Genomic DNA, 26,825 nt, shown 5'->3' on the forward strand with positions numbered 1-26,825 from the left:
TTAGAGCTATCTAGTGGGATGTGGAGCATTCTGGGGTTGTAGAATGTTCTGGTATGGCTGTAAAATCTTTCTGGGCTGTAGAATGTTCTGGTATGGCTGTATAATCTGTCTGGGTTGAAGAATGTTCTGGTATGGCTGTAGAATCTTTCTGGGTTGAAGAATGTTCTGGTATGGCTGTAGAATCTTTCTGGGTTGAAGAATGTCCTGGTATGGCTGTAGAATCTTTCTGGGTTGAAGACTGTTCTGGTATGGCTGTAGAATCTTTCTGGGTTGAAGAATGTCCTGGTATGGCTGTAGAATCTTTCTGGGTTGAAGAATGTCCTGGTATGGCTGTAGAATCTTTCTGGGTTGAAGAATGTCCTGGTATGGCTGTAGAATCTTTCTGGGTTGTAGAATGTCCTGGTATGGCTGTAGAATCTTTCTGGGTTGTAGAATGTCCTGGTATGGCTATAGAATCTTTCTGGGTTGTAGAATGTCCTGGTATGGCTATAGAATCTTTCTGGGTTGTAGAATGTTCTGGTAGGGTTTTAGAATGATCTGGTGGGGCTGTAGAGTGTTTTTGGGTTGTAGAATGTTCTAGTATGACTGTAGAATCTTTCTGGGTTGAAGACTGTTCTGGTATGGCTGTAGAATCTTTCTGGGTTGAAGAATGTTCTGGTATGGCTGTAGAATCTTTCTGGGTTGTAGAATGTCCTGGTATGGCTGTAGAATCTTTCTGGGTTGAAGAATGTTCTGGTATGGCTGTAGAATCTTTCTGGGTTGTAGAATGTCCTGGTATGGCTATAGAATCTTTCTGGGTTGTAGAATGTCCTGGTATGGCTGTAGAATCTTTCTGGGTTGTAGAATGTCCTGGTATGGCTATAGAATCTTTCTGGGTTGTAGAATGTCCTGGTATGGCTGTAGAATCTTTCTGGGTTGAAGAATGTTCTGGTATGGCTGTAGAATCTTTCTGGGTTGTAGAATGTCCTGGTATGGCTGTAGAATCTTTCTGGGTTGAAGAATGTCCTGGTATGGCTGTAGAATCTTTCTGGGTTGAAGAATGTCCTGGTATGGCTGTAGAATCTTTCTGGGTTGTAGAATGTCCTGGTATGGCTGTAGAATCTTTCTGGGTTGTAGAATGTCCTGGTATGGCTGTAGAATCTTTCTGGGTTGAAGAATGTCCTGGTATGGCTGTAGAATCTTTCTGGGTTGAAGAATGTCCTGGTATGACTGTAGAATCTTTCTGGGTTGAAGAATGTTCTGGTAGGGTTTTAGAATGATCTGGTGGGGCTGTAGAACATTCTGAGGCTGCAGAATATTTACATTGGTGCTCCTGAAGCTGTTGAGGTCGACAGTAATCATGCTTAACGCCCCGTCACACCGTGACAACCCAGTCTGGAGAAGGAAAAAAAAGAAAAGAAAGCCAGCATTTGTGTGCAAAGAAAAGCAAAGGTCTGGTTTCAATTATAGCCATCATCTCCTGCAGAAAGATTGCGCTCCATTTTCCCTTCTCTCTCTCTCTCTCTTTCTCTCCCTCTCTCCCCCGGTGTGTCCTCCTGTGGGCCGGCCGGTGGGGTTTAAAATGCGTAGTTTCAGCCTCCAGACGGGCGACTGCTTATGTCGAACGTAATTGGCCGGGATTGCTCCACATGGAACTGATTAATTCCAGAACGCTGCCTCATTAGCCAGGCTAATCGACATGCATCACCCCTCTGCTTTCACAGAGTTCTCTCTCTTTCTTTCTCTCTGTCCTTTCACCCGCCTTTTTGACCTTGAACAGGAGAAACTTTGTCACCGAGCCCCTTTCAAACGTCTAATTAAATTCAGTTTAACTTCGTCGTTATACCAGAGCAGCAAAAGCTGATGCTTTCTTGCTGTTATCGACATGTACGTTGCACAACAATTTAAAATCTAGACAGTTTTTTGAGGCTCCTGACTTTCACAACCTCGCCCACGGTCCACCACTACCTCGCCCATTGTTCAGTGTCTCTTCAATAGGATAATTATTAAAGCATTGGTGGAACTTCCCCGGTTGTGGGATTAAAGTATCACTTAACTTGGCTGATCGGCTATGTTCAGATTAAGAGGGAAAGTGGGTCAATTTGATTTGTTGCTGAATTGTTCTTTTAACGTTTGCTAGCTACCTAGCTGTTTTCGGTTCTAGCAGACAGCTTGTAGAGAGGAGACTTGCTGCTCTGTAATGTTTCCCGAGCGAGTCCAAAATGAACGGGTTGATATGGAGCAAAATCAGTTTATAAATGCTCAAATATTTTAATATAAACGGATATATTCATTTCCTGAACGCAGAGCAGCATAAAACACTTGAACACTGCTGTGAAGCTCAAGTTACAGGAGATAAAAACGGCGCCTCGTGTACGCCAGTGAGCGCAAACAGCCAATGAGCGGCTCCACTTGCCAACCAACCAGCCATAATGCTAATGTCTGCACCCGTTTGCTGTAGAAAAAAGGAAACGTTCAGGCGAGTTTTCTTTGCTTTTTTAGTGAAACACATCCTTCTGCTTTCTGAAATGGAAGGAAAGTTCTGGGCGAGTGATTAGAAAGTATTTTAACTTTTTCATTTTTTAACCGTTGAGCTCCATTTACTCCCGTTCATTGACGACTCACTCACGGGCTGTTGTTGATATAATGGGGGAAATAGGAAGTGGCCAGGCTCCTTATAAACTGGCTCTGGTTATAGTAAGATAACTACCTGTTTACTGACGTTTGGTCCCTCTTTGTCTTCTGTTTCGGCCTAGTTTACTGCTTCTGACCAGTGCTTTAAATAAGGAGCTCTACACATAAGCATGACTAGTGTTAGCTGTGCTAGCTAGCAGAATGCATCCCATTAATGTGAGCTCTCTCTCTAACTGGCTTCCTGTCTTTCGCTAGCCAATGACCAAAATCATGAAATCATGAGATTGTTTATGTGAAGCTGTTAATTACAGACATAAAGTGTTGAGGTATGAGAGAATGAAACTCGCTGACCTCACTACCTGCTGGTGCCTTCGAGAGAAAAACACTGCTTGGAAATCTGTTACCTGTAAACACATGAGCTCAGCATCCCGAAGCCGAACATGACTCATCACGTTTAGGGGAAATGTGAAAAATGAGTCAGTCTGGCACTGAATGAGTCACGTTACTGACTTACTGACTTACTAACTGCTTCTTTAGATCTGTGTGTTTCACTTTTTGTTTCCGTCTGATTGTTCACTGTTTGGCTCTGTCTCTTTATTTCTCTTTCAGTTTAATTTCTCTCAGTGTAGTTCAGTTCAGCTCAGTTTGATTCAGTTCAGTTTAGTTCAACCTCAGGGCCTAAAATGCCTGTAACAGTTCAGTTCATTTTAGTTCAGATCAATTCAGTTTTGTTCGGTTCAGTTCGATTCAGTTCTGTTTGAATCAGTTGAGTTCTGTTCAGTTCAGTTCAGTTCAGTTCACTTGAGTTCATTTTAGTTTCATTCAGTTCAGTTTAACTCAGTACAGTTCAATTCGGTTTGTTTCAATTCGGTTCAATTCTGCGCATGTCAGTTTAATTCAGTGCAATTCAGTTCGGTTCTATTCGATTCACTTCAGTTTAATTTAGTTCAGTTTTACTCACTTCTGTTTAGTTAAACCTCAGGGCCTAAAACTCAAAGCTCAATTCAGTCCTGTTTAGTTCAAGTTCAGTTTAAATAAATACAGTTCAATTCATTTGGGTTCAGTTCTGTTCATTTCAGTTTAATTCAGTGCAATTCAGTTCTGTTCGATTCACTTCCGTTCAATTTAGTTCAGATCAATTAAGTTATATTCTGTTCAGTTAATTTCTATTCAGTTCAGTTTGATTCGGTTCCGTTCGAATCAACTGAGTTCTGTTCATTTCAGTTAAATTAACTTAAATTCAGTTCAGTTCTTTTCAGTTCACTTCAGTTCACTTCAATTTAGTTCAGTTCGATCCAGTTAAGTTCATGTTCAGTTTTGTATTTTACATTTTGCAAATTTATGTTTGTATTGAAGCGCATACATACACACACACACACACACACACACACACACACACACACACACACACACACACACACACACACACACACACACACACATATATGGCAGCACTAAATCAGCCCAGGAAGTGTGTGTTTTCCTCGCCACATTGTCCAGTGCCCAACTCTTGTGGGAAAATCCCCTCCATTAAGCTCTAGCTTTCTGAAAAGTAGCTGTTTGTGAAATTTATGACATCTCCCATTCCTCATTCCCCTCTGCGCTTCTCTCTCTCTCTCTCTCTTAGACCAGCGTGTTGGGACGTGTTTCTCCGCTCTGGCTAATGGCCGCTGTGCTGCGGAGCTGACCGGTCAGTTCACTAAGATGCAGTGCTGCTGTGAAATGGGACGCTGCTGGGCTCTCGGCCACATTCCAGAGATGTGTCCCGTGCGTGGATCCGGTGAGTATGATTAACATACACGAAAGTCAGACTGCTGTGGACACTGCATCCAAGCCGAGACACAACATGTCCAAAAGTATCCAGACAGCCCTTCTAATGAGTTCAGCTACTTTAAGGTGTCCCCACTGCTGGGACTGCTATAACTGGGCTGTGGAGCATTGGAACTGCATTCTCTGGAGTGATGGAGCTCCATCCAGTAACTTAGGGAGGAGTTGGAGTGATCCAGAACTGACCATCAGGAACTGATTAAATCCTCACAGCACTGTTCCACCATCTAGTGTAAAGCCTTCCTAGAAGAGTGGAGGCTGTTACTACAGCAAAGGAGGACAAACTCACTACTAATGCTTTCAGTTTCAGAAGAAACGCTACCTATGATGAAGTTTGGAATCACTTATCATAATCATTTTTGTGTTCAACAGTAACTAATACAATATTGAAATATTATAAAGAAATATTATAATTATAAAGACTTATAACACTTATACAAACTTATTTTTAAACTTCCAATTGTTTTGGAAACAACAAGAGGTCATTATCCTACAAATGAACCATAACTGTCTAGTTATAGTTATTTTTATGAGGTTATCTGCCTCAAGAATTCATCTTCACTTTTCATATTAGTCTTATTTTGCAGAATAATTAAATTTTTTTAATTTGTTCTTGACGCTATAAAACCTTAGTAATTTTAGTATCATTTACAGCATCTACAGATAAATTCTCCCTCAAAGATTCTCCATAATTCAGCCACTGAGATGTAATCACCACCACTGTGACCAATGTGGGCAAGAGTGGAGCATTTCACACCAAACCACATTGAATGACCATATAATTATGCAGATTTTGACATTTTTCTTTTAATAATATGATCTCTTAATGCTGTTATTACATTTGTTTTGATATGCAAGGAACGTGATCTGCAGCTCAGATCTCAAGCTACCAATTTAAACAAGAACAGGCAAGAATAGGAAAAGGCAAGCAAATCAAAGTCCAGTTCCACATGCTGATCCATTTTACTGTGTCCAGTGTGGATGTGCACGCTCACCGGCTACTCCCGGGGGAAGATTTTAGCCAGTTAAACAGTTAAGGCGACTTTGACTGGATCACAGATGAACCATTAGGTTTGCTGATGGAGACATTATAAAGCCAGAGGTTTACAGACTTCTCAAGGCTCAGTGTCCTCAGTCAGACTGAGATCCTCTCTCCAGCTCTCAGCACCTCCTCTCACTCACGTGCTAGCCATCTCTTTGGCCCTGAGTGTGAGAGAGTGTGTGTGTGTGTATGATCCACAGGAATGAAGGGTCTGAGTGTTTGCCAAAGCCTGTGATGGCCCTCAGTCTGCTGCTTCATCTCCATCTCTGCCAGAGCACTGCTGCTTTCCTATAGAGCTGGAAACACACACACGGCCAGACGGTCTGTGCTGCTGCTAATGGGCTTCTGCTTATACACACACATACTCTACTCTTCTACGCTATTGTACACATAAGTGAAGCCTCTGCACGCTTGGTTTTAACCCTTTTGCAGAACTTACTTAGAACTTAATTAGAAATGACATGCTTTGTTGATTTTCTAACTAATAATAAGTGAACACATCAGAGTTACAGAGACACACCTCTGCGCGTTTTTGTGCACTATTATTGATTATTAGCTGAATTTAATATATTGGGAACAAATTTGCCTGTGCACATTTTATATTTACTACTTTTTCAACATGTTTCAACAAGTCCAGCAAATACATAGCAATTGTGCAGTTTACAGAGAAATGTGGTAACACTTTCTATGAATTTACATATTCACCTTTGTAAATATCCATAAATACATGCATAACATGTTATAATGCATTCATAAGGCATTATAAACATGGATATAAATATTTATAAAAAATCACATATTATAGCCATGCTGGTTATGCATTATGAATTGTTAACATAATGCATTATAAGTGCTGTTCATAACACATTATAAGTGCTCACAAGTTGTGTTCGTCCGCTCTAAGTAAAGTGAAGCGTACTGAACTAAGAGTGAGGCTTCAGGTTGAAGTATTTACTGAAGGATTTACTGAAACACTAAAACATCCACAATAAAGCTCATTACAGGCTCCAGATGTCAGAGTTTAAACTAGTGATGCCATCGTGACTTCACGCTCAGTGTGATGTCAGAGGGGGTTCAGGGGAGGGGCTGATGGGTGCTTGGTTTGCTGTGATGTAATGTAGTGTTTAAAGTGAGAGGCTGGGTGAGAAAAGCTCACTGTAGCAGTGATTCTAGGCTGGACGGCCTGTTTGGAGCATCTGACTATTCAGGACTGAAGCCCTGATGATGCAGCCTTAACAACACCAGCGCTGAGAAATAAAACACTGGAAACCTCAGGATGTAAATAAACTCTGTATTTGTCTTTACAAGCTGGGACCGACTTCTTTGGCACTGGCAGTAAAACATGTTATTAACACTACTTATAATGCATTATATTAACAATTCATTATGTGTGATAAACATGGCTATAAAGTGTGATGCATTTTTATAAAGATTTAGAACCATGTTTATAATGCCTTATAAATGCATTATAACATGTTATAAATGTATTTATAGATGCTTTTAAACATGACATTCATAGATAGTGTTACCAAAAATGTCATATTTAAATTCCCGGTAGAGAATGTGTTAACTAGAGGAAGGAATTGGTGGTCTAGTGGATAGGATTCGGTGCTCTCACCGCTGTGGCCTGGGTTTGATTCCCGGTCAGGAAACTCCTCTGTTTCTTTATGGGGCAGTTGTGGGCTGGAGGTTAGGGATCCAGCCCTGTGACCGAAAGGACGCCGGTTCGATCCCCAGAGCCGACAGCACATGACTGAGGTGTCCTTGAGCAAGACACCTAACCCCCAACTGCTCCCCGGGCGCTGCGGATTGGGCTGCCCACCGCTCCGGGCAAGTGCACTCACTGCCCAATAGTGTGTGTGTGCTCACTAGTGTGTATGTGGTGTTTCACTGCACGGACGGGTTAAATGCCGACGTGAAATTTCCCCGTTGTGGGACTAATAAGGGTCACTTAATCTTAATATTAACTAAAAATCAACAAAACATATTTGTATATGCATATTCAGACATTTGCATACAACTGTATCGTCAGTGTTTATCCCCATTAAAGAGTTCGGCTTTTAAAGAGTTTGAATTACACTACTGTGCAAAAGTCAGAGACCACCCTCAAGTTTATTTAACAGAAAAAAAGCTCACACTACATTTTAAAGCTCAGTCTTAGAAGCTGGTTGATGATTTTCTGCAGTGATCAAACCCATTCAGTGGTGCTGAGGTCTGGACTCCGGGGCGGTCAGTCCATCGTTCGGCTTCTTTGTTTGATGTGTCCGTCTCCTTTTCTCAGCGAGGTTCTTCTTGATCAGCTACACGTCCTTTCAGACCCACAGCGCTGAGTGGTCTTCTCACAGTGGAAGGATGGACAGAAACACCTGTGGATGTTTTCAGATCTGAAGCAGCTTGATCTTCTCCTCTCTCTCAGAGATCAAAGCTTTCAGTGCTGTTTATCTGATGGGGGCAGTTTTGGTGTCAACCAGCTCTTCCAGGTGGTTGTTAGGAGGCCCAGTTTCTCTTTAGCTTTTAGTCATTTTTTGAACACCAACTCCTGTTTTTTTTTTTTCATTTAATTTCTTTGACCATCTCCTTATACAAGTGTATTATCTTATATGCAGTCACCTCAGAAATATCTCCTAAATGAAAAACTAGTACTGTTTTTCTGTAAATTAAACAAATGAAGGGTGCTCTCTGACCTTTGCATAGCACCGTATGTTGGAAGGAACACGCATGCAGGCAGATTTCCAAAGGAGAAGCACATGTAAACCAGCTTGAAGCTAAAGATGGGACAGATAATTTACTGTCCACTGTGCTTCTTAAATAAAAGTATAAATAAATATTATGAGCTTTATAGGCTGCCATATATAGTCGTTTTGAGTCTCTCTGCAGGGCGAGACCATTTCAGCTTGAGGGCTTTTATTTTAAATGTTTTGTTTGGCTCTGGCTGCTGCTTTAATATCATTTCAGTCTGATGTGCTGCCCAGAGCAGCATGAAATGTAGAACTAGGCCTTAAGTGCCAAAGAAATCTTGGGCACTGCGAAGTCTGAACTCGTTTTTTTTGTTTTGTTTTTCTTTTTTGACGTATTTGTGTAAGTGGTAGCATTTAGCTGTGAAAAGGTGTTCATGTTTCTAGATGTCAGTGTGTCTGATTTCACATGGGTAAGTCTGTTAGATGTTTCTGAACCACCCCGCACAGTGTGAAGCGAGTATGTCTCGCGTGATGCTGCTTGATGCTATTCTAACGTTCAAATGCTCCACACAAAATGTATTAGTGCACAATTTCTGTTTAACATACAGGATAAATTGTGGCATAACTTTTTAACCCCTCCCCCCAATATATGAAATTCAGGATATATAGGGGTGTTACGTTGGAACAGAGTTCAGACGAGTGCAGATCTAGATAAATGGTAGCTTTAATATTAACCAGAGGAAAACCCAAAATCGTAGTCACAAAACAGTCCAAAGAGTCGAAACACGGCGCAATCTATTTACATTTACGGCATTTGGCTGACGCTCTTCTCCAGAACGACTTACAATTTGATCATTTTCCACAGGTAGGCCAAGGTGGTGTTAGGAGTCTTGCCCAAGGACCCTTATTGGTATAGTGTAGGGTGTTTACCCTGGTGGGGGATTGAACCCCAGTCTACAGCGTAGAAGGCAGAGGTGTTAACCACTACACTAACCAATCCAGACAGGCAGCAGTACAAAAGGGCAAGGCAAAAACTCAGAAAACGTGAAGGCAAGGCAAGGCAAGGCAAGGGAATGGTCAAAATACAGGAGAAGGCAAACGTGAAGAAACGCTCAGTAAGTCACCAGGATACAATACATCGCAACCCTACAATACTAAGCCCGGGCTTAAATGCTGTCTACCACAGGTGTTGTAAGTTAGTACTCAGGTGATCGTGAACACTGATAGGTGGATTGAACAGAGTCCTTGGTCACGTGTGTTCCCTGGGACTCCTGGGAAATGGAGTCCGTGTCGGATTCTGGTTGTGACTGAGCAGTCACGTGATCTCCCAAGGGCTGCTGGGAAGTGAAGTCCGTGGAATGCGTGACAAGGGGTGCCTATACTTTTGCACACACCTCCTTTAGTTGTTAGCCATATAAGCCTTGTGACTTCAGTATAAAACCAAAAAAGCTGACTTTAGAAGCCAAACACATTGGGACAGGTTGCCTGCATTTGGAATAAGTGCGAATGAATGGGGCTCTTTTTATTATAGAAGTGTGTAAGAAAGCTTTGGGCCTGCCCATGGCTTGGGAAGAGGTCGAACCCAAAGCACACTGACCCACCTGTCCAGCATTCTGCACAGGTGTAACGTTGTCCTCTCTCTGTGTACAGATGAATATCGGAGGCTGTGCATCGAGGGCATTCCGTTTGGAACTGGCAACGGAGGTGGAGGTAATGGGGACCGCTTCGGCTTCAAGTGGCCCGGACAAAACGGGAACACTGACTACATCACTGGCATCGGCGGGGTCAGACTCGACAACGGGAACGGTGGTGGCGGCGGCGGCGGTGGCGGCGGTGGGTTCGGTGAGTTTATGCCACAGACCTTAGCACTTAGCACTTCATTACACAGTTCTAGATGTAATATTAAACAGAAACACACTGGATGAAATGCTGAGCCTCCCTGTTACACTTAAAAGGTGGTTCTTCAAGGAGACGTCAGTAAAGGAAACAGTTCTATATAGAACCAGGAACACTCAAAGAGCTGTTCGCAAGATTAAATGGTTCTTCTACTGTTATGACGTCAAGCCTGTATCAACAGAAGAACCCTTTTGGTGCAAAACCCTTTTCAAAAAGGTTCTATATAGAACTATATAAAACACTTTCTCCATCAATCTGAACGCTTCTATGATGCTAAGAACCATTTGGTCATACAAAGGGTTCTTTGAGTGTTCATGGTTCTGTATAGCAACATTAAACTAAAGAACCCTTAAAGAACCACGTTTTTTTAAGTGCACAATGAAAAAACGAAGCTTGTTAAAACAGTATTTTCAGACTAAGTGTATAAATAATCGTCAAAATATGAACATACATGGACTAAATATCGCTGCGGTCAGAAGAAAACCTTGTATGTCCATTTTTGTCGTTTTTCAGTTTTTGACATAATGCGAAAACGCGTGTTGCTCTTTACATCGTGTGTAAATTTCATGTTGAATGGACCAAAAGAAACGGCCCAAAATGACTTGGAAAAAACTCTGGTTCCATTGACTTACATTAGAAGTAAAGTCTGTTTTTTTTCTGTTCTGTAAAGTTACTATTTTGGAGATATGAGGTTTCCAACTTAATTTAAATAATTGTAACTGCTTTATACCTGATGTCTCATATTACTATCACAATCACTGCCACCTTACTATATTCATAAGTACTTAAATCTGGTGTACATACTGTAGATTTCTCTAAATTGTCTTAAATTATTAGTAAAGTGTTTATTTTTACATAAGTGGCTGCAACTGTAACAACTGCAATTTCCCCCTGGGATCAATAAAGGAATCTGAATCTGAATTCTTCAGACAACAAGTGTTAAAAGAAAAAATATTCCTGCCTGAATATACATAATTATACATGCTGCAGACATTTGAATCATTGTTGGTCTCTTATCTGTTTACCCTACCAGCAGTTTTGTGCAAACGTTTGGGTGCCCCTGGTTTTTTAAGTTAAAAACTCCTCCTCTTATCACTTCATCCAGGGTGTTACATACTTTTGCATACACCTGTATTTTAAACGTGTATAAGAAGTAAAGGGTAGCCACTGCATGCTTTTACTACAGGCTACTTAACTGACCAGTTTTCATTCCTGTGTGTTTAGCTCTATAAATCATATTTGACTGTCTTGGACATTTTGTATTCCTCACTCTCTCTCCGGTGTTTTGTTCTCAGGTCCTCTGTCTACGAATGACAGTGCCATCGATGTGTGCAAGCATTTCACTAATCTGTGTCTGAACGGCCGCTGCATCCCCAACACCTCCAGCTACCACTGCGAATGTAATATGGGCTACAAACTGGACGTGCGCAGGGAGTGTATAGGTAAAACACGTGTTTATACACTCACAAATCCTGAAAGGAACCCCCCATAATCTGACTGCGACACACTGAACACTGCCAGCCAAATGTTTGGGAGGTTCATTTTCACTGTTACTTCTCAATTAAGGAAGGTCCCTGCAAGAGGTTAATGATCACTAAGCAGCTCTGTTTATTGCTCATGTTTATCAAAGTTTCTTGCTTGGTATTGAGAGCAGGCTCTAAGTAATGATATCTTAAAAGAATATCGCTGTTGTCGGCAGAAAACGTCATATCTCCTAAATGGTAACTGTACAGGAGAAGGAAAAAACATACTTTACTTTTAATGTAAGTCAATGGAACCAGACGTCTTTCCAAGTCATTTTGGGCCGTTTCTTTTAGTCCATTCTTGATGAAATTTACACACGATGTAAAGAGCAGCAGCTATTTTCAAGTTATGCAAAGACTGAAAAAATGACAAAAATGGAGATATGAGGCTTTATGCTGATAACAGCAATGTACTGAACTGTGCTGCCATCACGACAAGGGGAGAAAATGGGTGGCCTTCAGTGTCATCCCCAAAGACAAACTTTTGTCAGTTATTTCTTCAATTTTGCAGAATATTTGCAAAGGAAAATGGCACAACTCTAAACGACTGTGCATCTATTTTGGCAAGATGTTATAATGCAGCAAAGAAAAAGGGCACATTTTATTAAAAACATTTGGAAAAGGGTGTCCCCAAACCTTTGACATGCAGTGTATGTTGTCGTATAATCAGTGCTTTCATATGTTTACCACATGTTTCAGATTTTCGCCAGTGATTGTTTACGTAAAATCAAAATGGCATAAAGTGGAAATCCACCCAAAACGCCAAATTGGTTAGTGGCAGGCTGCCATCGTAGGCTGATTTGATTGACTAGCACTGATTTGGTTTAGAAGAAATAACTTTCCAGATCAAATTTGTGTTAGCAGTAACAATGCTAGATGATTAGAGAATATAAACATTTGTTTTTTTGGGTTCAAGTTTCCTGGAAATCAGCTTTGCTGTGCTGAACAGAACTGAATGGTCAGTGAAAGCAGCCTCTCCTCTGCTGCCATCTATAAGCCACTCGTGGTACTGTTTTGCCTCCCTCCTGGGCTGAAAGTGGCAGCCACAGCCCCATTGCAGTGGGATTAGTCTACCTCTGTAATTTAGACACTGTAATTTAAGTAATTACTGTGGAGATATGTAATTTTAACTCAGTATCACTCTGCAATTCATAGTTTTTATACTAAGACAGTGATAAATGTGCTGTGATTTTAATCCAGTATGAATCTGCAGCGTGTAGTTTTACAGTCTGACTGTAATAATTGTGGAGTGATTTTAATCCAGTATGAATCTGCAGTGTGTGTAGTTTTACAGTCTGACTGTAATAATTGTGGAGTGATTTTAATCCAGTATGAATCTGCAGCGTGTAGTTTTACAGTCTGACGGTAATAATTGTGGAGTGATTTTAATCCAGTATGAATCTGCAGTGTGTAGTTTTACAGTCTGACGGTAATAATTGTGGAGTGATTTTAATCCAGTATGAATCTGCAGTGTGTGTAGTTTTACAGTCTGACTGTAATCATTGTGGAGTGATTTTAATCCAGTATGAATCTGCAGCGTGTAGTTTTACAGTCTGACTGTAATAATTGTGGAGTGATTTTAATCCAGTATGAATCTGCAGCGTGTAGTTTTACAGTCTGACATTAATAATTGTGGAGTGATGTTAATCCAGTATGAATCTGCAGTGTGTAGTTTTACAGTCTGACTGTAATCATTGTGGAGTGATTTTAATCCAGTATGAATCTGCAGTGTGTAGTTTTACAGTCTGACTGTAATAATTGTGGAGTGATTTTAATCCAGTATGAATCTGCAGCGTGTAGTTTTACAGTCTGACTGTAATAATTGTGGAGTGATTTTAATCCAGTATGAATCTGCAGCGTGTAGTTTTACAGTCTGACTGTAATAATTGTGGAGTGACTTTAATCCAGTATGAATCTGCAGTGTGTGTAGTTTTACAGTCTGACTGTAATAATTGTGGAGTGATTTTAATCCAGTATGAATCTGCAGCGTGTAGTTTTACAGTCTGACGGTAATAATTGTGGAGTGATTTTAATCCAGTATGAATCTGCAGTGTGTAGTTTTACAGTCTGACTGTAATAATTGTGGAGTGACTTTAATCCAGTATGAATCTGCAGTGTGTGTAGTTTTACAGTCTGACTGTAATAATTGTGGAGGGATTTTAATCCAGTATGAATCTGCAGTGTGTAGTTTTACAGTCTGACTGTAATAATTGTGGAGTGATTTAATCCAGTATGAATCTGCAGTGTGTAGTTTTACAGTCTGACTGTAATAATTGTGGAGTGATTTTAATCCAGTATGAATCTGCAGCGTGTAGTTTTACAGTCTGACGGTAATAATTGTGGAGTGATTTTAATCCAGTATGAATCTGCAGTGTGTAGTTTTACAGTCTGACTGTAATAATTGTGGAGTGACTTTAATCCAGTATGAATCTGCAGTGTGTGTAGTTTTACAGTCTGACTGTAATAATTGTGGAGGGATTTTAATCCAGTATGAATCTGCAGTGTGTAGTTTTACAGTCTGACTGTAATAATTGTGGAGTGATTTTAATCCAGTATGAATCTGCAGTGTGTGTAGTTTTACAGTCTGACTGTAATAATTGTGGAGTGACTTTAATCCAGTATGAATCTGCAGTGTGTGTAGTTTTACAGTCTGACGGTAATAATTGTGGAGTGATTTTAATCCAGTATGAATCTGCAGTGTGTGTAGTTTTACAGTCTGACTGTAATCATTGTGGAGTGATTTTAATCCAGTATGAATCTGCAGTGTGTAGTTTTACAGTCTGACTGTAATAATTGTGGAGTGATTTTAATCCAGTATGAATCTGCAGTGTGTGTAGTTTTACAGTCTGACTGTAATAATTGTGGAGTGATTTTAATCCAGTATGAATCTGCAGCGTGCAGTTTTACAGTCTGACGGTAATAATTGTGGAGTGATTTTAATCCAGTATGAATCTGCAGTGTGTAGTTTTACAGTCTGACTGTAATAATTGTGGAGTGACTTTAATCCAGTATGAATCTGCAGTGTGTGTAGTTTTACAGTCTGACTGTAATAATTGTGGAGTGATTTTAATCCAGTATGAATCTGCAGTGTGTGTAGTTTTACAGTCTGACGGTAATAAGTGTGGAGTGATTTTAATCCAGTATGAATCTGCAGTGTGTAGTTTTACAGTCTGACTGTAATAATTGTGGAGTGACTTTAATCCAGTATGAATCTGCAGCGTGTGTAGTTTTACAGTCTGACTGTAATAATTGTGGAGTGATTTTAATCCAGTATGAATCTGCAGTGTGTGTAGTTTTACAGTCTGACGGTAATAATTGTGGAGGGATTTTAATCCAGTATGAATCTGCAGCGTGTGTAGTTTTACAGTCTGACGGTAATAATTGTGGTGTGATTTTAATCCAGTATGAATCTGCAGTGTGTGGTTTTACAGTCTGACTGTAATAATTGTGGTGTGATTTTAATCCAGTATGAATCTGCAGTGTGTGTAGTTTTACAGTCTGACGGTAATAATTGTGAAGCAATATTAATCCAGTATGAAATGGAATAACAGAACATGCCAAAAGAAACAGCTGCGTGGTGTGTTGTTATTGTTAGTGAGTGTGGGCTGTTGCCTTTCAGTTCATGGAAATTTGGGGAAGTTACTTAATAATGTATCCTGAACCAATCATCCAATCATGTCTCAAACATTACAATACACAGCCTCTTCAGCTTGTATGGTTATTAAGATGCTATTTTTTCCTCCTCTTCCTCTTCCAGATGTGGATGAGTGTATCAGTAACCCCTGTGTGAACGGAGACTGTGTTAACACTCAGGGATCGTACCACTGCAAATGTCACGAGGGCTACCAGGGCACCGCCACCAAGCAGGCCTGCATTGGTATGGAATTCAGTCAATGATTGAACTTCAATGACTAAGGGTGGCCTTAGTTTATATATATATATATATATATATATATATATATATGTATGTGTGTGTGTGTGTGTGTGTGTGTGTGTGTGTATTCACTCTCATGATGCATGCACTAATATTTATACTCTAAGATCACTTGGAATAAAATCTTTACTTTAACTTACATTAGAAGTAAAGAACATTTTTTCCCTCCTCCTGAAAAGTTGCTATTTTGGAGACACTTGTTTTTTCGACAGTGACAATATGTATCAAAATGCAAGCCGTTTGAAACCTTGTATCTCTGTTTTTAGCATTTTTTATTTTTTGACAGAATTTTAAAATATCAGCGCCGTTTACATTGTATAGATATTTCATGATGAACAGGCCAATCAGAAGTGCTCCGAAATTACTTCTGGTTCCATTAACTCCCATTCAAAGATGAAACGTTTTTTTCTGGAGAAAGGTTTTGTTCCAGCAGTGACGACATACATATGCATGCATACATATACAAATTTTTCTTGCTGTGACAGATTTTCCCCACTGTTTTCCAGATATCGATGAGTGTATTGTTAACGGAGTCATGTGTCGTAACGGCCGCTGCGTGAACACCGACGGAAGCTTCCAGTGCATCTGTAATGCTGGCTTTGAGATCAGTCCTGATGGGAAAAACTGCATAGGTGAGCATTCCGATTCCTGTCTTTTCTTTAATGGGACTTCATTATATAGAAAAACATAAATCATTGTGCAAACTTAATAAAATCTCAACACATTATTGCATTTGTCAAATGGACTTTGTTACTTTGTCATATAATGTATTTTATGTAACATCAACATAATTTTAGCTCAGAAGTCCAACGACCCCTTTAGTTCAGTTTTTAGCATTTAGTCTTATTCGCTGACGCAGTAAATTCTTAATGCTTAAAGATAAAGTTAATTATAGATTAGCATAGATTGCTATGGAGCTGATTCATTTTAAAACCTATGGAAAGCATAGGGCATGTGGAAATTATAAATTAAACTTACTTCTACAACAGTTAATTGAACACTGCTTTTCAGTGAAATTAAGAAATATGAAACATGCAATAAAGACCTAAAATAAGTCCGTATTTGTGAGCTTTCTAACTTGACATTGTATTCATTTTTGTGTAGACCATGACGAATGCACCACCACCAACATGTGCCTTAATGGCATGTGCATCAACGAAGACGGCAGCTTCAAGTGCATCTGTAAACACGGCTTTGCTCTGGCACCAAATGGACGCTACTGTACCGGTGAGAAGATTGTGTTACTGTTAATGCTGTTTCAGTTCAGCCAGTTAAATCAGTGCAGTCAGTTTACATCTTCAGTAACCCCTTAAAGCAGATGTCAGCAACCTAAATACAAAGAAGTGCCATTTAGACCTTTCAACACTAAAAATCAACATTTTATTGTCCATTTTACCATCTTGACCACACATGTGTCTCTGTATGTGCTAATGGACTAGTGTAGGCTAAAAAATATAATATAAACAAAAACCCAGTCTTATTTTTCTCAGCTTTAAGCTTCATCTCAGCTATAATCGCTTTTCCCGCATCTCCAGCAGGAAACTTTTCGGCAAAAGTAGAACAGTTTCTTGTAAAATGTCTCAATGTTCGCCTTTTTATGAGGCTGAAGTCGCTTCTCATTCACCAGCTTCTTGTTCAAATTTTCCCATTCCACCTTAAATGGTGCCAGAATTGAACTGCGGCACCATTTAAGGTGGAATGGTAAAATTCAAACAAGAAGCTGGCAAATGAGAAGTGACTTCAGCTTCATGACGTTTTAGTGCCTTTAGGCGTGATTTCCCAGGTGATTCTTTGAGATGGAGTCCATGGAGACCTCTGAGCCAGAGGGATGTATGACCCTTACAGTTTATGAGGTTAACATCACTGAATATTTGTATGGACTTAAAGCAAATAAGCCATGTACCTTTATAAATTACTTCAAATTCACATGCAAACTGAATATAGTTTTTTATTTGACCTGATGGAATTAACCAAAGCCCGTGTTGGGGGGTAAATTGTCAGCACGCAGGTACCCAGGTTTTTGGCACTCAAACCTACATAAACATCATAAGTGGACCTCAGGCGAAATAATAAAATGCATTGAAAGTGTAGGATACAGATCCCTTTTGAGAAGCAAAAGTTAGGTTAGTGTTTGAGAGGAACATGAACGTCCTAGCACTGCACAGGCCGTGCTACTGTCAGAAGTAATAACACAAAGCTTCATCAGAAGCTGTTGTCATGCAGGATGTGTCTCTCCAGCACGCAGATCTTATTATGTGCAGCGTGACATTGTAAACCAGCCTGTAAACTGTGCAGTAACTTGAAGTTTTATGGAAAAGTGACTGACTCACTTGAGCTGCTATAAAACGTTTATCATGAACTGGATTTCTGTGTATAAGCGGCACACAGGCCAGCTGAGTGTGTTTACATGCGCTCAATAATCTGATCATAATCAGATTTCTGCAGTTATCTGATCATTCAAATGGTCATGAAATCATAGTAATGTCTAGAAATCTGATTAAGAAGTCTGATAAAGAGGCTGGATTTTCGCTCAGTAATCAGATCCCTCAGCACTGTGAACTCTTACTCCGATTTCTTTCGGGCTTCCCAGTCTGCGCGTGTGTCCGAAAACAGACGGCAGTACCGGAAATAAGCGAGCAACGTTGCCACGAGATGGCAGCAATTTTTTTGGGTGGCACAACATATCATGTACATTACTGAACATTAAATATCACTAGATAAGGCAAACATAAACGTGTTTTCTAAATGAAATTGGGGGAAATGTGGCAAATTAAGCTAAACTTTTCACACACGTGTGGACAACTGAAGCTTTAGGGGGGTGTATTTTGTTTCTAGCGACAAGGGGTGAGAAATAAAAAAGATTTGTGCATCATTGTTGTTATTGTGCATGACTTGTATTAATATTGTTCATTATTTGGGAACATTTTATATTTCTTTGTTATAATTAATTAAGAAATGCTTTCCCTGACTTTTATGACAAAGTACCATCACTAGCCCACTATGGACCACTGGCTCCTCCTTAGCATTGGCTTAAGGATCACTGGAGGGTGTCTTGTGGCCCACTTGTAGTCCACTGCTCAGTGGTTGAGAGAACCGTCTCTACAGGAAATGCATGTAAACATAACATATAAAATATGCCTTAAGCTTTGCACAAGCCACATTTGATCTTGAATCCAGCAAATAGACAGCAATCGTATATTAAAATGTTCTCTGTAAAGGGTGTGAACTTATTTTCATGTAGAAAAGCATGTAATGTGACCAGGGGTGCCCAAACTTTGGCAGCTGGACTTTCCTCTGAAATGAAGCAGCTCATTAACTCTACTTGCTCGCAATCCACCCTCAGACATTGACGAGTGCCAGACGCCAGGTATCTGCATGAACGGACGCTGCATCAACTCCGAGGGCTCTTTCCGCTGTGAGTGCCCGCCGGGCCTGGCCATCGACGTGGATGGACGGGTATGTGTAGACACACACATGCGGACCACCTGCTACGGGGCCATTAAGATGGGCACCTGCTCACGGCCATTTCCTGGAGCTGTGACCAAGTCAGAATGCTGCTGCGCCAACCCTGAACATGGCTTTGGCCAGCCGTGCCAACCGTGCCCTGCCCGCAACTCCGGTAACTTTCACTGTATATTCTATTATTTTCTGATTGTATATTATACACACACACACACACACACACACACACACACACATATACACACACAAAAATCTTGTTTGTGTGAATTGTGGGGCCATTACATAGACTTCCATTGATTTGTTAGAGACTTACACAAACCGTAACCAGAAGTACTGCTTGCCTAATCCTAACCTTCACCTTACCCTCACCTTAAAATGATTTGCATCATGGGGACCAGCTTGTGGTCCCCACAAGGAACAAACGAGCCCACAACATGAGTGTCGGTCCCCATAATGTGCATAAACCTGATCCACACAGACACAAACACACATATTGATATAGATTATAAATTATATATCTATTACTTTCAGATGAGTGTTTTTTTTAATGAATTATTTTTAATTTTTAACTTTAATTTCTTATACAAACTGTAATGGTTTATAACTAAAATGAAAGATGCCAAGTAAATATTAAGGAAATTATAACATATTATTAGAACTCACAAAAGTTTTAAAAAAGTGAAATTCTGGGTTGCTATTAATTAATTGTAGTAATAATTGCTACTTTATTTAGAAATAGTTTATACAGTGCAGTTTTAATATTGTAAACTAGACTCCAAAAGACATTTTTAGATGTTTTATACAACATGTAAAGTTTTATGAGGACACAAAGAAGTTATTGAATAGTATAAAGTATATTACATTAATGTAATCATCTATAAATAATAATAATAATTCTTTTTCTTTTTCTCCTTTATCTTCTTTTTCTTCTACTTCATCTTTTTCTTTTTTCACTTTTATCATCTTCTTTTTTTCTTCTTATTCTTCCTTTTCTTCTCCTTTATCGTCGTCTTCTTCTGCTTCCTTTTATTTTTATTATTATTATTATTATTATTAGTAGTAGTAGTAGTAGTATTCTTGTTTTTGTCATTATCATTATTATTATTATTGTGTTGTTGTTGTTGTTGTTGTTGTTGTTGTTGTGTATCTTATTTGAACACCATTTTTGGAAAGTATTCTGAACAGCTGTATTTAATATTATCTGGAACTTTATTCTTATGTTATACAGCTTTCTCATACTGTAGATATCACAGTCTGTTATAATTCTGGGCACATTTAAAATCTCAGTTTTTATATTTTCTGACAGTTTTTTGAAACCTGTAAAGCTGTTCAGCGGGAGAATTGTGTTACAATCACACATTTACAAAACAAAAATCTTTTTCTATTTTTAAAAACAGTGATTATTTCAATGTTCTCTGTAGAGGTTGTGTTCACTTACTCTGGCTTTGAAAATCTACACAATGTCATTTGACAAGGGGTGTTAAAAGTTTGTATATGACTGTGAACGATCAGTAAGGGATTAAAGGAGTTTGTCTCTTTTTTCTCCTCAGCTGAGTTCCAGGCGGTGTGCAGCAGCGGAACAGGCATCACAACAGATGGAAGAGGTCAGCATTCACACACATACACACACGTATACACACATACATACACACAAATGCACATATACACATACTTACACATACATACATACACACACACACACACACACACACACACATATACACATGCGCACGCACACACACACACACACACACACACACACACACACACACACACACATACACACACATATACACACACATACACACGCATATAGGTCAGTTTGTCCAGTTCTGACAGTGTGCATTTGGGTTTGGGTTCTCAGACATTAACGAATGTGCTCTGGACCCGGATATCTGCCAGAACGGGATGTGTGAGAACCTGCGGGGAAGTTACCGCTGCATCTGCAACATCGGCTATGAGTCCGACTCCAGCGGCAAGAACTGCGTGGGTGCGTACAGACTGGGCCGCGGGTTCCTTCAGTCTCTCAGACTGACACACATTGAATCAGGATCAGTTCTATTCCACTCAGGGTGTTACACATAGAAGAAACTGCACACATGTATAATGTAAAAAGATGAACAGACTAAACAATATATTATGTAGCAACAAGGGAATTTGTATTGATACAACGACCAGTTATAGTATTGATAATATGCTTTGAGTTTAGTTTCTTTGAATGTTGTTTCAGTTCAATAGTGAGACTTTATTTGTGCTGATTGATCATTTGAGAATTGTTGTCTATTCCAGACATTAATGAGTGTTTGGTGAACCGACTGCTGTGTGATAACGGCCTGTGCAGGAACACGCCGGGAAGCTTCACCTGCTCCTGCCCCAAAGGATTCATCTTCAAGCCCGACTCAGAGACATGCGAAGGTGAACTTTCACTGCCTAACAGGCCCCTCGTCGTTTTATAGCAGCCTTTTAGACTAACTAAAGCTTTAACTGAGCTGGATTTGTTTTACAGTGGAAGGTGCTGCAATTCAAGCCATTACAAATGAAACCCAGTGTGAATCTGCAGTGTGTAGTTTCACAGTCTGACAGTAATAATTGTGGAGTGGTTTTAATCCAGTGTATTTTTTTCATTCTTCCTTTAATCCACTATGGTTTTGTATTTTTTACAGTAATAATTGTGGAGTGAATGTAAATGGCTGAACTCAGTAATAGTAGTCTTATTCTAATCCACATGCTTATAGAATAGCAAAACCTGCTAATAGTCTTGGCTGTGCAACGTGTTGTTATTGTTATTGAATGTATCCAATAGAGAAATGACATGAACGTCCAGGTTGTGACCTTTCAGTCTGGGCTAATTAAATCCCACAATTTTTATTACACAGCCAACTTTAGTAGGACTTTACACAGATGTAATATTTGACATGAACAGTCCTTAGATGTTCATTTGGTCACTTCAGACACGGGACTAGCCTTAATCTTCACTACATGGGGGCAGTCGTGGGCTGGAGGTTAGGGAACTGGCCCTGTGACCGGAAGGTTGCCGGTTCGATCCCCACCGTCGACAGTCCATGACTGAGGTGTCCTTGAGCAAGACACCTAACCCCCAACTGCTCCCCGGGCACCTTGGATAGGGCTGCCCACCGCTCCGGGCAAGTGCGCTCACTGCCCCCTAGTGTGTGTGTATTCACTAGTGTGTATGTGGTGTTTCACTTTACGGATGGGTTAAATGCAGAGGTGGAATTACCCCGTGTGGGATTAAAAAAGTATCACTTGCTTACATACTATGTCTTCATGTTTAGCATGTCACATCCACTTTTTCCTGACCACCTCTCTGTCTTTCAGACATTAACGAGTGTGAGTCCAGTCCGTGTGTTAATGGAATATGCAGAAACCTGGCTGGGTCCTTCACCTGTGAGTGTTCTCATGGCAGCAAGCTGGACTCCACCAGCACCATCTGCGTGGGTAAGCACCTGCCGCCCTGGCAAGCTGAACTTCACGATCATCATGGCATTGTGGAGACGAGTATTTGAGTTCCTGTATGATTTTACAAAGATTTGTTAAACTTCAGTCATGGAGAGCTGCAGCACTGGAGGGTTTAGTGGTTTCCCTGAACTAACACCCCTGATTTAATCAGCCAAATATCAGGTCGACTGAGGGGTTATCAGAGCGAGGAAGTAAGTCGTTCGGAGTGGTTTGGGGTGAAACGGTTGCTTGTAAAGACCCAGGTTTCTTTATAGTGGTGGTGATAGGAACCAGGGGTCATCAGAAATATAGCCATTTTATTTACCATCCAAAACCACCAGAGAACCTACTCATGTCTGAGTTTTCATGTGGAATGTTGATGATGGTAAATTAGTGGAAAATCTGGGGAGAAAAAAAAAAAAGGGACTATTTTGCCTCACAACGCCCTGCATGTACCTCTCCACCATGAATAGATTAAAAAATGTATTTTTCACCTTTTCAAACTGTCATAAAATAATAGAAATTGCGTACTGTGTCTGTAATCGTTTCATGTGAGGAAGCTTTTAGAGCCGTTAAACTCTTCAGATGTCCGGTTCCTATCACCACCATTGTAAACAATTCCGACAAGTTTCTGCTGAACATTTTCTTCAGTTCTGTTCACACCTTAACGATTGAATTTTGCAGAAAATTTTAAAAAATGGTAGAAATTCTCTTTAAAAATATGAATTGTATCTACGCAGAATTTAGCTGCTCACCCATTAGCTATGCAGGCTGTTTTTTCTGTAGATATATAAACACCAGCCTCCTCCATAAGTGATTCCATTACACTGACCTCATCGTATAGGACACTCACACAGTGATGTGAATGGGGTTTTTGCTTTGGCTTTAGTAAGTGATCGTTATTTTCTCATTTACCGACATTTGTGCACACAGTGTTGCTTTGAGCAGCCGTATAGGAGTCCGTGTTCAAATCAGTGGCATGTGCCTTATAATGCAATTTCTTGAATACGCAGTGACTGAGTCGAACGGATTCCTGCTGTGTGCATCAACTCTGGAGTTGGAGTCGTATATCTGGAATTATTTTGAATGTACTGTGTTAATGTTGTGTCCTTCTGCCTCTCAATGAAGTTCAGTTTTCTTTCCAGGTCATTGATTACTGACGATTGGTTTGCCTGCGATATTATTTAGCGTCTTCAACCATCACAAGACTGATATTTAACATATGAGCATCCGTGCAGTCAAATAGACACTCACACCTTCTCCCTCCTTCTCTTCCTCATACAGACAGTATGAAAGGCACCTGCTGGCTGAATATCCAGGACGGCCGCTGTGAGGTGAACATCAACGGTGCCACGCTCAAATCGGAGTGCTGCTCTACTCTGGGCGCTGCATGGGGCAGTCCCTGTGAACGCTGCGAACTTGGTGTGTAACCGTGTGTATATATATGTATACATATGCTGTTGGACCAAAACCTTGTGTCTCCGAAATAATAACTTTACAGGAGAAGAAAAAAACATACTTTACTTTTAACGTAGGTCAATGGAGTTAGATTTGTGGCAGTCGTGGGCTGGAGGTTAGGGAACTGGCCCTGTGACCTGAAGGTTGCCGGTTCGATGCCCAGTGCCCACAGCCCACATGACCGAGGTGTCCTTGAGCAAGACACCTAACCCCCAATTGCTCCCCGGGAGCTGTGGATAGGGCTGCCCACCGCTCCGGGCAAGTGCAACTGCCCCCTAGTGTGTATGTTCACTAGTGTGTATGTGGTGTTTCACTTCACGGATGGTTTAAATGCGGAGGTGGAATTTCCCCGGTTGTGGGATTAAAAAAGTATCACTTATTTATTTACTTACTGAACCAGACAGTTTTCCAAGTAATTTGTAGACCGTTTCTTTTGGTCCATTCATTTAGAAATTTACACACAATATAAAGGACAGGAGGTATTTTCATATATATATTACTGTTTTATGTAAAATGTCCTCTTTACATTATATGTGCACATGTAGTAGCATGTCCCTTTGTTACCCTTACCACTCTCTCTCCAGACACTGCCTGCCCACGCGGTCTCGCACGGATGAAGGGGCTTGTATGCGAAGGTACCACCCATAGATAATATTTGTAAAGATATTGTTGCTGTCATAAAAACGGAATTTTCCATTTTGTTATTATTATTATTATTATTATTTTACACTAATAGAAAGTTATATTGTCAGACATTAGTTAAGCTTTGGTCGATCACTGTACCGGCACTGCCACACTTGCATCAAAGCATTCACGTCTGTTTTATACATCGCTTTTATGCATCAGATTGTCCAACGATACGGTCATGCAGTATTCCGTTAGAAAGCTTACATTCTCAGGATTCAGTTCTCGCAAACTATTTTATAATCCGTTATTCACAGCAGTGATGATTTTCTCATTTGCAACATAAGCACAGAATGAGCAAACACTAGCAAATCTGTGGGTCCTCACCTTCAAAGCCTTACTGCCATCCATAATCCAAAAAAATGTGGTCTGATAAGGAGTCGGAGATTAGTTTAGAGATCTATGAGTCAGGAGGAAATCAACCCCTCCATTCTAGACTCTGTTACTCTGAGTAAGTAATTTATATGGTTATGATGATGGTGGGGAATGTTGCCTTTCAGATGAGACCAAGATCACGACTGTAGCCCAAAGTATGTGGGATCGGCGCTCATTTGCTCATTTCAGGCTAAAATGGTGCAACAATTTAAGGGCTACAAACATCATTTCAGAGATATTGTGTTTTTTTCTTTAAGTAACATAACTGTAGAACAGCATTCCTAAGGCTACATGACACCTACATAAGCCCTTCATAACAGCGGATATGAACCTTTATAGCTTATGAACCTTTATAGACTTTATAGCTTAGTGTATATCACAGTGATGATGTGCTGATGGCGTAGCAAATCTTAACCCCCTTAACAGGCCAAAGTTTTATTCCACACTTCTGAATAATACACCATTGAATGAAATACCCCTGGAATGTTAAGGGGTTAAATCTTACAAATGGTAAACTGAACCAGAGAACCAGCTTGGCTATAACTACATAATGTTTAAGAAACCCTCGTGTAGAACTCATAGTTCTGTGGTTTGTCTAGTGTAGTGGGTCACACCTCAGCCTTCTATGCTGTAGACTAGAGTTCAGTCCTCACCTAGGTAAGCACCCTATACTATACCAATAAGAGTCCTTGGGCAAGACTCCTAACACCACCTTCACCTACCTGTGTAAAAAAATCAAATCGTAAGTCGCTCTGGATAAGAGCGTCGGCCAAATGCTGTGAGTATAAACCATTTGCTTTATAAAAAAAAACCCTTGAAGAACATTCATCCATCCTATTTAACAGTGTATGGGTTCAAAAGACCAGTAAAATAGACCAAAAACTGATATATATACCAGCAAACTAATAAACACCTATTCCACAAACCAAGTGTTCTTTTCATCAGTCACAAAAACCACTTGAACGCATTTGATAGGTTATCAAGTTTCTCCCTTTACTAAACTGTTGATTCACTTGTACTTGAAAGCAGCATTGCTATGTACTGTATACAGTTTATTGCTTAAAAAAAAAAAAACACCATGTTAAAATTCTCTTGGAAGGGTGGGAAAGTGTGCCTGCAATTCTGAAATGATCCACTAGAGGCATACTTGTAAGGAAGCTGATAGTGTGGGTCTGAAACTGCGGTACTGTGGGTCTGCAGTTGGATGCTACTGGCCTGACTTAGTTCTGCTATGAGCTACAAAGTCTGTCATTTCACCCCAGAAAGTGTCATAATAAACCTAATGTGAAAAAACCTGTCACCTGACATAAATGTTATGACATCAGTTCTGGCAAATGCAACCTTTATGACAAATGGTGCCTATTGGAATAAGTGTTTATAAATGTTTATGTCAGCTGCCATGAAGGCCTTTCGTAGGTGTAATGTAGCCTTATGAACACCTTGCTACAGTAAAATATTACCATTTTTTTCTTACATCAGTGTCATTTATTAATGCAATTAAAGCTGTCCATAAGGACACATACACAAATAATAATGTTTATAATCAGTCCTTTATTAAACAGGCTGGACCATGTTATTTTTACAACTCTCTCGGCTGATTGTGTGTTTTCTTTTGCTCCTCAGACATCAACGAGTGTGAGGTGTTCCCGGGTGTGTGTATCAACGGCGTCTGCGTGAACACACAAGGCTCATTCCGCTGCGAATGCCCCGAAGGACTCACGCTGGACGAGGGTGGACGCACCTGCGTAGGTGAGAAAGCTAAACTTCAAAATATTCATCTATTGTAATAATAATTTCAGTGTTAATTCAGGGGGCAGTCATGGGCTGAAGGTTAGGAAACTGGCCCTATGACCAGAAGATCGCCGGTTTGTTGAGCC

At 40.2% G+C, this 26,825-nt stretch overlaps 1 protein-coding gene across 1 annotated transcript in view; it reads left to right on the forward strand.

Moving 5' to 3' along the window:
- The window catches only part of fbn2b (fibrillin 2b), a 136,551-nt gene that overhangs the window by 59,435 nt on the left and 50,291 nt on the right, over positions 1-26,825 (forward strand). Inside the window, exons 10-23 of the mRNA XM_017720734.2 lie at positions 4,241-4,393; positions 9,811-10,002; positions 11,352-11,498; positions 15,337-15,456; positions 16,020-16,145; positions 16,618-16,740; positions 18,857-19,132; positions 20,526-20,579; positions 20,840-20,965; positions 21,265-21,390; positions 22,312-22,431; positions 23,716-23,853; positions 24,474-24,524; positions 26,572-26,697. Of these exons, the coding sequence (XP_017576223.1) occupies positions 4,241-4,393; positions 9,811-10,002; positions 11,352-11,498; positions 15,337-15,456; positions 16,020-16,145; positions 16,618-16,740; positions 18,857-19,132; positions 20,526-20,579; positions 20,840-20,965; positions 21,265-21,390; positions 22,312-22,431; positions 23,716-23,853; positions 24,474-24,524; positions 26,572-26,697 (1,878 nt within the window). The remainder of the gene's footprint in view (positions 1-4,240; positions 4,394-9,810; positions 10,003-11,351; positions 11,499-15,336; positions 15,457-16,019; positions 16,146-16,617; positions 16,741-18,856; positions 19,133-20,525; positions 20,580-20,839; positions 20,966-21,264; positions 21,391-22,311; positions 22,432-23,715; positions 23,854-24,473; positions 24,525-26,571; positions 26,698-26,825) is intronic.

This window comes from Pygocentrus nattereri, chromosome 15 (genome assembly GCF_015220715.1).
Source record: "Pygocentrus nattereri isolate fPygNat1 chromosome 15, fPygNat1.pri, whole genome shotgun sequence".
Lineage (NCBI taxonomy): Eukaryota > Metazoa > Chordata > Actinopteri > Characiformes > Serrasalmidae > Pygocentrus > Pygocentrus nattereri.